Source organism: Salvelinus sp. IW2-2015, linkage group LG13 (genome assembly GCF_002910315.2).
Source record: "Salvelinus sp. IW2-2015 linkage group LG13, ASM291031v2, whole genome shotgun sequence".
In the NCBI taxonomy this organism is placed as follows: Eukaryota; Metazoa; Chordata; class Actinopteri; order Salmoniformes; family Salmonidae; genus Salvelinus; species Salvelinus sp. IW2-2015.
This window is the reverse complement of record NC_036853.1, coordinates 33,310,761-33,327,764: the sequence shown is the minus strand read 5'-3', so window position 1 is coordinate 33,327,764 and position 17,004 is coordinate 33,310,761. Positions and strand designations below refer to the sequence as shown.

General features: G+C 43.9%; 1 protein-coding gene across 1 annotated transcript in view; it reads left to right on the top strand.

Annotated features, from left to right (window-relative positions):
* Nucleotides 1-11,629, top strand: part of LOC111971232 (auxilin) — a 91,285-nt gene extending 79,656 nt beyond the window's left edge. Inside the window, 9 exon segments of the mRNA XM_070446235.1 lie at nucleotides 1,130-1,458; nucleotides 1,460-1,535; nucleotides 4,268-4,423; nucleotides 4,821-4,919; nucleotides 5,146-5,283; nucleotides 5,439-5,783; nucleotides 6,013-6,161; nucleotides 6,520-6,696; nucleotides 9,444-11,629. Of these exon segments, the coding sequence (XP_070302336.1) occupies nucleotides 1,130-1,458; nucleotides 1,460-1,535; nucleotides 4,268-4,423; nucleotides 4,821-4,919; nucleotides 5,146-5,283; nucleotides 5,439-5,783; nucleotides 6,013-6,161; nucleotides 6,520-6,696; nucleotides 9,444-9,545 (1,571 nt within the window). The 3' untranslated portion in view covers nucleotides 9,546-11,629.
* Nucleotides 11,630-17,004: the final 5,375 nt, after the last annotated feature.

Here is a 17,004-nt window from a genome sequence, read left to right as displayed (position 1 = left end):
GCACTGTTTAGAATGGTGTTTTCCCAGGTTCACTGTTTTAGAAGGGTGTTTTCCCAGGTGCACTGTTTAGAATGGTGTTTTCCCAGGTGCACTGTTTAGAATGGTGTTTTCCCAGGTTCACTGTTTTAGAAGGGTGTTTTCCCAGGTGCACTGTTTAGAATGGTGTTTTCCCGCAAATTATATTTTGGAAAATGTTTTATTGGTTGCTTCATTACAGGAGTTGCATGTTCTGTTAAGATGAATTACCACAATCTAAATGTGATTTCTGTCATTCTGAGCACCGTGGATGGACGCTCTAATGGGTTATGCACCCAATGCATATGGATCCGGCAAATTTCTCAAATGGGCGGTAAATTTGAATCTTCCCGGTCAAGTTGTCAAAAGGAAACCCTGACACGCACGCTTGCAACATACAGCATACACATACAACAGGACACAGATGAGCACGGCATTGATACAAGCGCTGACACAGAGGTACACACACTGTATGCTCCAAGACACACACATGCCCAGATGCACCGAGGTACACACGCAAATGGAAACTGACACAGATAGCTAAACATAGACAGACACTCATATGGCCACCGCTAACTGAGAGCTGCGGTTGACATTCTGTCTTAACCTAACATTGGTTTCATTCTCTCCTTCCAAGATGAGATGGAGGGACTGGACTTGGAGGGTAAGGTCTGGAGTAGAGGAGACCACAAAACACTCTTATTAAAAAAGGTGTTATCTAGAACCTAAAAGGGTTCTTCAGCTGTCCCCATAGGATAACCCTTTGAAAACCCCTTTTTGGTTCCAGGTATAACCCTTTTGAGTTCAATGTAGAACCCTTTCCAGAGAGGAAAGAGATACTAACTATTGTAGAGATACTAGCTATTGTAGTTAAAGGAAATCAGCTCCTTGTTAGAGGCAATATCCCCTGGGCGATGTTAGATTAGCTTTGTCACTCTGCTGTGGTGGCTAGCAATATGCATACCTATAGCAAAGTTATATTTCCTGTTCTCCTGTAGAATACTTTGTGGGAAGCAAACCCATGTATTAAAGGAAGACCACGTTTTCCTGATGTGACCTACCTCTTATCTCTCTCCTCTCCTCCTCCCCTCTCTCCGTCCTCTGACCCGTGTAGAGCCGAGCCGGTCCCACAGTGGTTCAGATGGTCGCCCTCACGGGGAGGACAGTGAGCCGTCTGATGATGAAATGCTGTCCCTGTCCAGCCAGCAGAGCAACGCTAGCGGAGAGAGACACGGAGGGGCCCAGGCTGGCCCCAGGGGCCCCAAGAGACCAGAGCAGCCTCAGGCCCACGCCACTGCTCCTCCTCCMCCAGAAGAGATGGACCTCCTGGGCCTGGATGGGGCTGCTGTGAACCCCCCCTGCCCCAAACCCCAGCCCCCCACCACCAACACCACCACGGACCTCCTGGGGGATCTGTTTGGAGCCTCCCCAGCCCCCGCCTGGAAGTGGGCCCGCCTCGGCCCAGTCCACCCCCCAGAAAATAGCCCCTCCCTCCACCTCTCCTTGCCCCTCCCCAGTACGTAGTCAATGGATATTATAACATACAGTTTAAGTCGGAAGTTTACATACACTTAGGTTGGAGTCATTAAAACTCGTTTTTCAACCACTCCACAAATTTCTTGTTTAACAAACTATAGTTTTGGCAAGTCGGTTAGACATCTACTTTGTGCATGACACAATTAATTTTTCCAACAATTGTTTATTTCACTTATAATTCACTGTATCACAATTCCTGTCGGTCAGAAGTTTACATACACTAACTTGACTGTGGCTTTAAACAGCTTGGAAAATTCCAGAAAATGATGTCCTGCTTTAGAGCTTCTGATAGGCTAATTGACATAATTTGAGTCAATTGGACGTGTACCTGTGGATGTATTTCAAGGCCTACCTTCAAACTCAATACCTCTTTGCTTGACATCAAGGGGAAATCAAAAGAGATCAGCCAAGACCTCATAAAAAAAATTGTAGACCTCCACAAGTCTGGTTCATCACTGGGAGCAATTTCCAAACGCCTGAAGGTACCACGTTCATCTGTACAAACAATAGTACGCAAGTATAAACACCATGGGACCACGCAGCCGTCATCCCGCTCAGGAAGGAGACGCGTTCTGTCTCCTAGAGATGAACGTACTTTGGTGCGAAAAGTGCAAATCAATCCCAAAATAACATCAAAGGACCTTGTGAAGGTGCTGGAGGAAACGGGTACAAAAGTATCTCTCTCCACAGTTAAACAAGTCCTATATCGACATAACCTGAAAGGCCGCTCAGCAAGGAAGAAGCCACTGCTCCAAAACAGCCATAAAAAAGCCAGACAACAGTTTGCAACTGCACATGGGGACAAAGATCGTACTTTTTGGAGAAATGTCMTCTGGTCTGACAAAACAAAAATATAACTTCTTGGCCGTAATGACCATCATTATGTTTGGAGGAAAAAGGGGGATGCTTGCAAGCCGAAGAACACCATCCCAACCGTGAAGCACGGGGGCGGCAGCATCATGTTGTGGGGGTGCTTTGCTGCAGGAGGGACTGGTGCACTTCACAAAATAGATGGCATCATGAGGTAGGAAAATTATGTTGATATATTGAAGCAACTTCTCAAGACATCAGTCAGGAAGTTGAAGCTTGGTCGCAAATGGSTCTTCCAAATAGACAATGACCCCAAGCATACTTCCAAAGTTGTGGCAAAATGGCTTAAGGACAACAAAGTCAAGTTATTGGAGTGGCCATCACAAAGCCCTGACCTCAATCCTACAGAAATTTGTGGACAGAACTGAAAAGGCGTGTGCGAGCAAAGATGCCTACAAACCTGACTCAGTTACACCAGCTCTGTCAGGAGGAATGGGCCAAAATTCACCCAACTTATTGTGGGAAGKTTGTGGAAGGCTAATAAATCATTCTCTCTACTATTATTCTGACATTTCACATTCTTAAAATAAAGTGATGATCCTAACTGACCTAAGACAGGGCATTTTTACTAGGATTAAATGTCAGCAATTGTGGAACTGAGTTTAAATGTATTTGGCTAAGGTGTATGTAAACTTCCGACTTCAACTGTACATRGTTGCTGATCAACTAAATTCAAATCAAATCAAATTGTATTTGTCACCTGCGCCGAATAAAACGGGTGTAGACCTTACCATGAAATGCTTACTTACAGGCCTTTAACCAACAATGCAGAATATAATAAAAAAAATGTATTAAGAAAATAATGAATATAAAGTAATAAAAAATGTAACACAACAAAATAATAATAACGAGGCTATATACAGGGGGTACCGKTACAGGTTAGTTGAGGTAATGTGTACATGTACTGTAGTTAGGGRTAAAGTGACTATGCATAGGTAAATAGCAAGTAGCAGCAGTGCAAAAGTCTGTGTAGACATTTGATTAACTGCTTAGCAGTTTTATGGCTTGCGGGTAGATGCTGTTAAGGAGCTTTTTGGACCTAGACTTGGTGCTCCGGTACCACTTGCTGTGTGGTAGCAGAGATAGTCTATGACTAGGGTGGCTGACGTCTTTGAACATTTTTAGGGCCTTCCTCTGACACCGCCTGGTATAGAGGTCCTGGATGGCAGGAAGCTTGGCCGCAGTGATGTACTGGGCCGTACGCACTAACCTCTGTAGCACCTTACGGTCAGATGCCGAGCAGTTGCCATACTAAGTGGTGTTGCAACCAGTCAAGATGCTCTCGATGGTGCAGCTGTAGAACCTTTTGAGGGTCTGAGGACCCATGCCAAATCTGTTCAGTCTCCTGAGGGGGAATAGGCGTTGTCATGCCCTCTTCACGACTGTCTTGTGTTTGGACCATGATAGTTCGTTGGTGATGTGGACACCAAGGAACTTGAAGCTCTCGACCCATTCCACTAAAGCCCTGTCAATGTGAATGGGGGTATGCTCGGCCCTCCTTTTCCTGTGGTCCACACTCAGCTCTTTTGTCTTGTTCACATTGAGGGAGAGGTTGTTGTCTGACCTCCTCCCTATAGGCTGTCTCATCGTTGTCAGTGATCAGGCCTACCACCGCTGTGCCGTCGGCAAACTTAATGATGGTGTTGGAGTCGTGGGTGACCACGCAGTGAATTCAGGTTTATTTGTCTGTTCTTTATTTTATTTTCTTGCAGATGTGTACATAGTATGTGTATCTATCTGTATCCTATGCCTGMCAGAAATAAGTGACTGTCCAAGATAAATAAAATGTATTGTATTGAATTGAATAGTAAAGTAATGGTTTATGCTTTTCTCTCTGCCCATCCAGCGTTCGACCCATTTGGGGCGGGTCCGATGCCCAAGCCCCAGGAGCTGATGGGTTCCTTCCGGGGTCCAGCAGGTAACCTTGGTAACCGGGGGCTGCCTGCCCCCCTCCTGCATGCAGCTCGYTCTCCGTCCCCCACTATGCAGAACACTGGCAAGGGTGATGGCATGACTACACTTCATCTGTAGAGGCACTATCTATCCACTAACGTTTCTCACTATCCACTTCTTTACACTGGTACTCTGTTGCTTTAGCCAAACTTTTGTGTTGGGTTATGTACTGCATATGCATGCACATAATGTGTGATGATCAATGGGAATTTAAGCTGCAGGTTTTGAGGGAGATGTGAATGGAATGACTCTTGTATGGTTACAGTTATTGCTATTGGTATTGGTATGGTTCCACTCTTAGTTGGGTAGCCTAACGGCAATGGTAATAATGTGGTTATGATTTGTGGTATGGTTATATGTCTGTGTGTGGTGGTAGCATGACCTCGTCTCCTTCCTCCGATTGTCTGTTAGGCGTGTCTGTCACTGATGTTTCTGTGCTCTGATAGGACGGAGCTCCCCAGTCCCGCCCACCACCCCTGTGGTCACCATTCAGCAGCCTCCCAACGCCATGGGAGGATGGGACTGGAACAAGTCTGCAGCTCCAGGTAAACTCTACTGATGTGCAACATCTGCAGAGGCACTGGTCTGAGAACATAGGCCACGAACAACAGAGAGCTATGGCATGCTATCTATCATCCAGCATATTGTGCCACCATAAGCAAGCAAGCATGTGTTAATAGTGCCCTCTACTGGTGCTCATGAGAATCACATTCAGTAGTGCCTACTGTACTGTACAGTATTTCAACTGTGTTGTTGTGAATTCTGTGTTAGGAGGGGGGTTCAGTATGGGCAGTAAGTCAGCCAGTACCAGTCCTACCGGGTCAGTCCACAGCACCCCCACACACCAGGCCAAACCCAAGACCCTGGACCCCTTCGCTGATATTGGAAACCTGGGGGGCAGTCTGGGAGGTCAGTGAAGGCTTTCAATACTGTACTAACAGATGCTTTAAAATATGTCATGTCATGTTACGTTATGTTATGCTGGTTGTGTTATGACAGTTATGTTATAGATAGAGAACTTCATTCTCTGTGTTGAACTTTCCTCCTTATACCTCGGTCTATAGGAGGCTCTGGCTTCTCCAGTAAGCCTACCACCCCTACAGGCACCACCCCTGCCTTCCCACCCACGGGCTCCCCCTCACGGCCTCCTCCCTCGCCCCAGCACGGTGGGGGCTGGCAGGCTAACACAGGCTTCCCCTCCTGGCAGCCCGGTGGTGGAGGGCAGGCAGGGTGGCAGCCCCAGCCCCAACCCCAGGGTCAGGGTGGCCCGCCCTCCCAGGCCAAACCCAGCCCCAGCCACTCCATGCCGCACACCTCCCCCTCCAACAGACCCAACTACAACATCAGCTTCTCTGCCATGGGAGGAGGGGCTGCTCCCAATGCAGCCGGGAAACCACAGCCCAACATGGGTGAGTCACTGGGAGACTGGGAGGCTGGTTGTAATCATACTGGGATGGATAGACTGTTGGGTTGTTTTTCCCCCAAAATAACACGTGTTGCTCTTGATTAATGGACAAATGTGCCACCTGAAACGGACCTGTACGCATGTGATTTGTGCTGGTAGTCATTCATCATAAGACTGCACATATACTGTTTTGTAAGATGAGATGAGAGAAGATGTTACGTTCTCCCTCCCAGGTACCAAGCCCAAAGTTGCAACGGCTAACTTCGATGACCTGCTGTCTGGCCAAGGCTTTGCTGGAGCCAAAAAGAAGGAAGGTCCCAGGACAATAGCAGAGATGAGGAAGGAGGAGATGGCTAAAGAGATGGACCCCGAGAAACTCAAGGTAGTCAGTGGCCAATATCACTAGCCTTGGACCAAGAGTTGGAGAATTCCGTGAAGATACAGTAGGACTACAGGGGGGAAGGGAGTCAACTGTTGGTCCTCTGTAGCTCAGTTGGTAGAGCATGGCACTTACAACGCCAGGATAGTGGGTTCGATTCCCAGGACCATGTAAAATGTATGCACGCATCACTGTAAGTTGATTTACATAAAACTGTCTGCCAAATGGCATATATTATTAGAGCCTCTTTAGACAGCCAGAGAAAAACCAGCTGAAGATTTGGAAGAAGGCTTGTGAGATCTTTGTTGTATCGGTGGGACTCCTATTTATCTGACCCTGGCTCTCCCCTCTCTACCCCCAGATTCTGGATTGGATCGAGGGCAAGGAGCGTAACATCCGGGCCTTGCTGTCCACCATGCACACGGTGCTCTGGGAGGGGGAGACCCGCTGGAAGCCTGTAGGCATGGCTGACCTGGTGACCCCAGAGCAGGTCAAGAAGGTTTACCGCAAAGCCGTGCTGGTGGTCCATCCAGACAAGGTGAGATGGAAGGGAGAGGTTTACATTACACACAGTGTAACACACACGTACGCAAGCAAGCACACACGCATGCATTCACACGTTTCCACGCTCACACCCACACCCACACCCACACGCACACACATCAGGGTTTCCGTTAGGAAAATGTGGCTCCGGACATTTGACCGGCAACATTTTAATTTACTGGACATTTGAGAAATTTACCAGACCCATATGCATTGGGGTGTCCACCCACAGTGCTCAGAATGATAGAAATCACATTTAGATTATGGTAATTCATCTTAACAGAACATGCAACTTTGGGAGACCTTCTTACCGAATTCCGATACACACCTTGAAGATGTTAGAATAACTGGCCACATTTACTTTTTTCTCAGCCAACTAGACAAGTAACGAATAGGAAAATCACTAGCCTCTGCTGTTTGGGCTTTCTGCTATTCCCCATAGTAGAAAAGTTGACCTATTCTATTGGTCAACTTGTCGAGAAAGAAATAGCCCATTCCAAACAGACTCTGGGACAGTTGTGGGACTATAGATCATAAAATAAAATAAATGTGTTTAAAGCTATGAGGCTGATGCAACAGATCAGAACCTTTAGCTTAAAATGTTGATAAACTAAACTGAGCAAAAAAAGAAATGTCCGCTCACTGTCAACTGCGTTTATTTTCAGCAAACTTAACATGTGTAAAATTTGTATGAACATAACAAGATTCAACAACTGAGACATAAAATGAACAAGTTCCAAAGACATGTGACTAACAGAAATGGAATAATGTGTCCCTGAACAAAGGGGGGGTCAAAAGTAACAGTCAGTATCTGGTGTGGCCACCAGCTGCATTAAGTACTGCAGTGCATCTTCTCCTCATGGACTGCACCAGATTTGCCAGTTCTTGCTGTGAGATGTTACCCCACTCTTCCACCAAGGCACCTGCAARTTTCCCGGACATTTCTGGGGGGAATGGCCCTAGCCCTCACCCTCCGATCCAACAGGTCCCAGACGTGCTCAATGGGATTGAGACCCGGGCTCTTTGCTGGCCATGGCAGAACCCTGACATTCCTGTATAGCAGGAAATCACGCACAGAACGAGCAGTATGGCTGGTGGCATTGTCATGCTGGAGGGTCATGTCAGGATGAGTCTGCAGGAAGGGTACCACATGAGGATGTCTTCCCTGTAACGCACAGCGTTGAGATTGCCTGCAATGACAACAAGCTCAGTCCGATGATGCTGTGCGTTACAGGGACCCTCCACCTCGATCCCGATCCGGAGTACAAGCCTCGGTGTAACGCTCATTCCTTCGATGATAAACGTGAATCCGACCATCACCCCTGGTGAGACAAAACCCCAACTCGTCAGTGAAGAGCACTTTTTGCCTGTCCTGTCTGGTCCAGCGACGGTGGGTTTGTGCCCACCACCGTTGTTGCCGGTGATGTCTGGTGAGGACCTGCCTTACAACAGGCCTACAAGCCCTCTGTCCAGCCTCTCTCAGCCTATTGCGGACAGTCTGAGCACTGATGGAGGGATTGTGCGTTCCCTGGTGTAACTCGGGCCGTTGTTGTTGCCATCCTGTACCTGTCCCACAGGTGTGATGTTCAGATGTACCGATCCTGTGCAGGTGTTACACGTGGTCTGCCACTGCGAGGACGATCAGCTGTCCGTCCTGTCTCCCTGTAGCGCTGTCTTAGGCATCTCACAGTACGGACATTGCAATTTATTGCCCTGGCCACATCTGCAGTCCTCATGCTTCAGGCACATTCACGCAGATTAGCAGGGACCCTGGGCATCTTTCTTTTGGTGTTTTTCAGTCAGTAGAACAGCCTCTTTAGTGTCCTAAGTTTTCATAATTGTGACCTTAATTGCCTAACATCTGTAAGCTGTTAGTGTCTTAACGACCATTCCACAGGTGCATTTTCATTAATTCTTTATGGTTAATTTTATTTAACTAGGAAAGTCAGTTAAGAASAAATTCTTATTTACAATGACGGCCTAGGAACAGTGGGTTAACTGCCTTGTTCAGGGGCAGAACGACAGATTTTTACCTTGTCAGCTCGGGGATTCGATCTAGCAAACTTTTTGTTTACTTGCCCAATGCTCTAACCATTAGGCTACCTGCCGCCACTTGAACAAGCATTGTAAACAGTGTTTAAACCCTTTACATTGAAGATCTGTGAAGTTATTTGGATTTTTACGAATTATCTTTGAAAGACAGGGCCCTGAAAAGGGGACGTTTCTTTTTTTGCTGAGTTTATTATTTCTTCACATTATAAGCTCAGCAATGCACACAAGGCGGTAGGCTACGCGCGAATGTTCGTTCCATAATGCAWTTAGCGGAAAAACACAAAAGCGCACCAAAATTATACTTCATTGCATTCTATTTATTGCTTTGGTAAGCAGTAGGCATTTCGAATTAAATGTGGAGTGGAGCTTTATACTATGGTTACGTGATGATATCAGTACCTTCCAAATGATTCGGCAATCATCGTTTATTTGAAAAATATTCAGTCAACATTTCCATCACCATTTGTCGCAACAAAGAAAGGTTGACAAAAGAAATCCACCCCTGTTGAACGGATCCACCCCTGTTGAACAGATTTTTTCAATCTTTAGAACATTTCTTCTATAGCTGCCGTTTTCCATTACACATCGCAATACATTTTTTGGTGACATTGCTTTTGGCGGATAAACCTGGGTCAATAGGAAACTTGCCTACTGATTGATGTTTTTTTCCCCCATCTTCCCCTCTCCCAGGCCACGGGACAGCCCTATGAACAATATGCCAAGATGATTTTTATGGAGCTGAATGACGCCTGGTCAGAATTTGACAGCCAAGGACAAAAAGCACTCTACTGAGCTGATAGAAAACGAGAGAGAGAAAGCGAGACTGAGTTCCTGCCCACCCACCCCTGACCCCTCCGTGAACAGTAATCAAGCTCCCACCAGATSTGTGACTCCCGCCTCCTTCTCTTCTCTTTTCTGTCCCGTGGACTCCATAGAGACTTCAGTAGCCAGACTAACAGTGTAATAACCGTGTCAGAAAAAGATCTGCCTACCCACCTATCTTATGTATCTGGTGGCAGCACCGTCCAACAAGAACTGTTCAATGCTGTCCTACGTGTCCTAGTCCTGAACCAAGCAACGCAGAGTCATCCAGCTGTCTATGGAGACACATCACCAAATAGTGATACTGTCCACCTAATACACCGGACACGGGTGATAATGACATACCTGTAGTCACAGTGTGGTTAGTCACAGGTGCTGTGTAACAGCCAGGATATGACTGTATGAACTATAATCGCCAAGGAAGATGTTTAACAATGTTTTACTGTCAAATAACAACAAAAGAGACTCGGTGTTTCAAAAAAGCACAACTGGCTGGTTCTTGTGTTTACTTATCCTCCCGTCTTAGAAAGGTGCAGTACGTCTTTAGGTTAGTCTGGTGACTCGTTTGCAGCCTATAGTCACTCGAAAGGTACTCATTCTCATCTCTACAGTCACTGTCCGGTGTCTACAGTCTCATAGGAACCAGGATGTAAAATATATCATAAAATAATTCCATATCACACTACTGTACTTATCTAAGAACCAACCTGCTGCTGCTAGTGTTTTATCAGGCTTATCAACACCATTAGTAGTGTATTTACTTTTAATGATGTTAACTTATTTACTTGTACTATCGGATGTTTGTGTCATACTGTGATGCTTATTTCTATTTTGGATCCCTCGTAAAGAAGAACTGGTGTTTTATTTTGGAGACTGTCTAGTAAAATACAGTAGGGTCCTTTCCTATCCCTCTGCTGTCTCTCTCGGAAGCCTCTGCTATTGAATCACGAGCGACATGACGTTTTAACCGAAGGGCACACGTCGCTGATGCCGTTTTGCAGATGGGTGTTTCAGAATATGGTATCTGATGTATGACAAATAACCCATCAAGCAATTTTATGTTCATGTGCATCTGCTTTAGTAAGAGCCCCCCCCCCCCGTTTGTTTGAAGCATATGTTTTCTGCATGCACTGACTGGGACCACTAATTGAAGGACTTGGACTCTATCTTACTGCATATGGTGGCACATCATCTCATAATACATGCTCATGATACTGGCGTTTTGTTAAACTACTATCCAGACCCTAACATGGAGCCATCTATCCCTCATCTGTGTATCAGCACTCCGAAAGGATTTCATGAAAACATAMAATACCTGACATGTACAGCTACGTCTTAACATACTGAAAACTGCATATCAATGTTTCAGCAAGGCTTGTTCTCTCTGTCTGTGTGGACCATTTAGCTAAAACGAGAACAAGAGAGACACCGCACATCTATTTCATCTGATACAACCACTCACTTGTTTTTTTTTCTCCGCTTGCATACTGACATTGTCAAGTCTACTGGGTTCCATCCTTTGTGAAATGGCACCGCCTGGGTTGTGGACTAACGTGTGCACTGACTGACCACTGAGCAGTGCAGAACTAAAGAGACTGTCTGTCCGCTGTAGGCTCCGATGCGTTTTCTGGTGACTATACCAATGGCAGGAGTTGTGGCTGTGTAGTATGTATGTACACCGAGGTTGTGTGTGTGTTTGTGAGATAAGCCCTATACGCTCCCTCGCTGATTGAAACCTCTGTCTACCTGCAATCTTAAGGCAATGTTAAAATGCTAACCTCTATATATAGTGGATGTGTGTTGTTGAAACCGCCGTACGTACATGAGGATGTGATACGATTTGGATACAACTACTGTACGTGTTTGCTTGTCTGCTGTAAAAGCATTACTACTAAAAGTGTTCACTTCTGTTTCTGTGTTTCTCTTTGTGGGTTCTGTTTACCCTCACAGGATGTACATGGTGATGAAGTGATGAAGTGCAATGCACAAGTAAATAGAGAAGTAGAAMATGGAGTGAGAAACAACAAACAAATAAAATGTGTCTGTTTTCATTATTTTCCGACAAATGTATTCTGCAGCTACAGTGTTCACGGCCCCTTTCAAGGACTTTTGTGAGGCTCAATCTTTGTCAGGACTGTTATTATGCATGCATTATACATATATTGATATATCCATCTTAATTATATTTGTGAAAATGTACTTTTAAGATTTCAGTAGATTATTACAGTAATCACATCTGGAACCACATTTGAGTAATTCATGTTGACCACTAGAGGACAGTGGTAGGCCAATTTAGAGTTTCCTCCCTCTGCTTGTCCTGCCTTATGACTGATCAATGACGTGAATACATGTTTATGTGGAGGATGCTAGAAATGTATGGTATTGAGCTGATATGGGCTCAGGCACATTGCATTTTATGTTCCTACTGTACCTCCTATCATGTCTCTCTGAATGGATAGGTGAGATTTCTGTGTGCTGTCAACCAAATCCAGACCCGTCCTCATCACTGTCCCAAAGGAAATAGGGTAACGCTTTACATTAAGTTGCCCCTATTACTATGTAACTACACAGTAATAACTGTAGTAACAACATAGTAGTTACATAGGTATTACTATGTAATTGCATGGTAATTGGGTTTAGCGCTATCAGATATTACATAATTGGGAAAAGGAATGTATAATTACACATCCACTTGCTGAAGGTTATTCCACATGTGCAATTGCTGATGTTAGTACACATTTTCTTGTTCCAGTATGTAGCTAATAATTTGTAATCACAAGTTTGAAAGTCACATGTGAATTATCATGTTAACGACTCAGACCTACAGGGTGCCACTACCATCAAATCTACAGGTAATACCAGGGATGATAAATAGTCTAGGACCTAGAAACAACAACTGTAACAAGACACACCTGTCATTAACTATCAGTCATTTTCGAGTAGTTAAGTTCTATGTTATGACCTGGCTCAAAGGCTATACTGAATCAAGTGTAACGTAAGAACAATGCATTTACATAGGATATACTTGCAATTATCATGTACCTACCCAGGAGAAAGCAACTTAATGTAAAGTGAAACCCAGTTGGGTATAACATTTATAATCACTATGAAGATACAATTGAGCAACCTTTGCAGACAACAGGCTAACCAGGAGACATGTATTTACAATGTACTTACCCAGGAGCAAGCAACTTAATGTAAAGTGAAGTGACCGTTTTCATTACTTTGTAGTTACAATGTAACAACCGTTGCTAACCAGGAGACATAAGGAGATAAGTTAGACTTTTCTTTAATGGATTTGACAAAGATGAATGTTCAAACCATTCTAATTGAATGACCCATTTCAGACTTAAAGCAAGAACTATTAGTAAAACATACTAACTAGTAAGCATAGCATCAGAAAGTAGGGGTGCTGAGGGTGCTGCAACACCTGAAAAATCGGAAATAAAAACAATATTAATAACTCTTTAGAACCCATAGCGGTTTCAGCTGACTTTCTTGAAGTTACTATAGTGGCCTTGTTTTTCTAACAATAATATCTTTGTCAATGTTGCAAAATCATCTTGCAAACAACCTGTTGTCGTATTCGCTGTCATTTGATTTTTAATAGGGGGRAAAAATCACTTAATTGCTCAAAATGACGGCGCCAAAGTGGCCACCACTTTTCACTGTGGAAGAGGCTGTGTGTCTAATGCTGGTTGGTGATACGGATTCGAACACGTACTTGCACTTAGAAAGCGACGATGTCGAGGTGAGTGAAATAAGCAAACAGCAGATATACAGTGCATTTGGAAGTAATCAGACCCCTTGAATTTTTCCACATTTTGCTACAGCATTATTCTAAAATGGACTTTWAAAAAATCATCATCAATCTACACACAATACCCCATAATGACGAAGCAAAAACAGGTTTTTAGACATGTTTGCACGTTTATTAAAAAACGAAAAACTGAAATCACATTTACATACAGTACCAGTCAAAAGTTTGGACACACCTACTCATTCAAAGGTTTTCTTTATTTGGACTATTTTCTACATTGTAGAATAGTAATGAAGACATCAAAACTATGAAATAACACATATGGAATCATGTAGTAACCAAAAAAGTGTTATTTTAGAGTTTAGATTCTTCAAAGTAGCCACCCTTTGCCTTGATGACAACGCAAACCAGATGGGAGGGTGTATCGCTGGTTAAGTGTGCCTTGAATTCTAAATATATCACAGACAGTGTCACCAGCAAAGCACTCCCACAACATCACACCTCCTCCTCCATGTTTCACGGTGGGAACCATACATGCAGAGATCATCCGTTCACCTACTCTGCGTCTCACAAAGACACGACTCTTGGAACCCAAAATATCACATTTGGACTCATCAGACCAAAGGACAGATTTTCACTGGTCTAATGTCCATTGCTCATGTTTCTTGGCCCAAGCAAGTCTCTTCTTATTATTGGTGTCCTTTAGTAGTGGATTCTTTGCAGAAATTCGAACATGAAGGCCTGAWTCACGCAGTCTCCTCTGAACAGTTGATGTTAAGATGTGTCTGTTACTTGAACTCTGTGAAGCATTTCTTTGKGCTGCAATATGAGATGCAGTTAATTGCTGATTTCTGAGGCTGGTAACTAATGAACTTATCCTCTGCAGCAGAGGTAACTCTGGGTCTTCCTTTCCTGTGGCGGTCCTCATGAGAGCCAGTTTCATCATAGCGCTTTATGGTTTTTGTGACTGCACTTGAAGAAACTTTCAAAGTTCTTGAAATTTTCCAGATTGACTGACCTTTATGTCTTAAAGTAATGATGGACTGCCTTTTCTCTTTGCTTATTTGAGCTAATCTTGCCATAATATAGACTTGGTCTTTTACCAAATAGGGCTATCTTCTGTATACCAACTCTACCTTGTCACAACACAACTGATTGGCTCAAACGCATTAAGGAAAGAAATTCCACAAATTTACTTTTAACAAGGCACACCTGTYAATTGAAATGCATTCCATGTGACTACCTCATGAAGCTTGGTTGAGAGAATGCCAAGAGTGTGCAAAGCTGTCATCAAGGCAAAGGGTGGCTACTTAGAAGCATCTGATATATAGAATATATTTTGATTTGTTTAACGCTTTTTTGTTTACTACATGATTCCATATGTGTTATTTCATAGTTTTGATGTCTTCACTATTATTCTACAATGTAGAAAATAGTAAAAATAAAGAAAAACCCTTGAATGAGTAGGTGTGTCCAAACATTTGACTGGTACTGTATATATTTTTTAATGAAGGATTCAGTCTTCTTGGGTATGATGCTACAAGCTTGGCACACCTGTATTTGTGGACTTTCTCCCATTCTTCTCTGCAGATACTCCCAAGCTCTGTCAGGTTGGATGGGGAGCGTCGCTGCACAGCTATTTTCAGGTCTCTCCAAAGAGGTTTGATATCACAGCAAACAGTACAGTATATCTGACATCACTCCTGATTTTGGTTTGACATGTTTTGCGTGATGGGATTGGTGTGATGTGATGTGATTTATTTTGGTGCGCCAGGACCATTAACAGTTGAGCTTACTCAACACAGATTGGCTATTATTGTATAATTTTTTTATCAAGGKAGGCCAAATGCTCGCTGGCTTCCCTTGCATTCAATGCTACGGGTGGCAACAATATCATACTCTTTTTGACCAGACAGCATCAAATAGATGGGCTGCACATACAGAGACAGAGGGGCGCTGTTTCGCTCGCTCGGATGCTTTCTCGTGAAATACATTCAGCCTCTTGCAAATGGAAGGAAAATTATGAATTACAGAGAGACAAAAGATACATTATTTGTTTGGTTTTTTACTTTTTTCTTGGCTTCTCTTGGCATCCATGAATATACGCCACTGTAGCGCAGTGGTGTCGCAAAATGTGAGATTCCACTGCTTTCACCAATGTTCCGGTGCTTTCTTTGATTCCTAGTTGCTTTCAGACACTGACCTCTACTGGACACTGTGCTGTACTTACATTATTGTTAGGATTTTTTCCAGTCAAATTACCTGARCGGTAGCTCAGCAGGTAGAGAACGCTCACAGATGACAGGGAATGGGGTGGAATCATGGCGAAATCACAACATCTTGAAAGTCGTTTTATGTGAAACACATTGTTGTTCAAACAATTTGTTTTATTTAGTGCAGTATAATCTGTTTTAAGCATCCTAAATAATGCCATAGACTCACATATTTTGACAGCAAAAAAGGTAAGCTTGTTTTAAGGGGAGAACCTGTAATGGTAGCTGATTGTAGACTATTAATAATATCCACAACTAAATGCTGCAGCACAGAGATTTGATACATACTGAACAAAAATAAACRTAACATGTAAAGTGTTGGTCCCATGTTTCATGAGCTGAAGTAAAAGATCCCAGACATTTTCCATACGCACAAAAAGCTTATTTCTCTCRAATGTTGTGCAGAAATGTGTTTACCTCCCTCTTAGTGAGCATTTCAACATTGTCAAGACAATACATCCACCTGACAGGTGTGGCATATCAAGAAGTTGACTAAACAGCATGRTCATTACACAGGTGCACCTTGTGCTGGGGACAATAAAAGGCCACTAAAATGTGCAGTTTTGTCACACAACACAATGCCACAGATGTCTCAAGTTTTGAGGGAGCATGCAATTGGCATGCAGGATTGTCCACCAGAGCTCTTGCTAACATAAGCTGCCTCCAATGTTGTTTTAGAGAATTTGGCAGTACGTCCAGACCACGTGTAACTACGCCAGCCCAGGACCTCCACATCCGGCTTCTTCACTTGTGGGATCGTMTGAGACCAGTCAGCCGGRAAGCTGATGAAACTGAGTATTTCTGTCTGTAACAAAGACCTTTTGTGGGGAAAAAATATTCTGATTGGCTGGGCCTGGCTCACCAGTGGATGGGCCTAGCTCCCAAGTRGGCGAGCCTATGCCCTCCCAGGCGCACCCATGACTGTGCCCCTGCCCAGTCATGTGCAATCCATAGAATAGGGCCTAATGAATTTATTTCAATTGACTGATTGTCACGTTCCCTGTCTTCAAACTCCCTGTCATAGATGAGCCAAGGCGCAGCGTGCATGTAATTCCACATTTATTTTAATCGTAGTGAAACCTTCACAAAAAGAACAGGTAAAYAGAAACAAACGTGACGCAACTGTGGCGCACACAAACACAAACAGAAAATAAATAATTACCCACAACATAGGTGGGGAAAAGGCTGCCTAAGTATGATTTCCAATCAGCGACAAAGATAGAGAGCTGCCTCTGATTGGGAACCACACTCGGCCAAAAACAAAGAAATTGAAAACATAGAATGCCCACCCAAATCACACCCTGACCTAACCAAATAGAGAAATAAAACGGCTCTCTAAGGTCAGGGCGTGACACTGATTTCCTTGTATGAACTGTAACTCAGTAAAATAATTGAA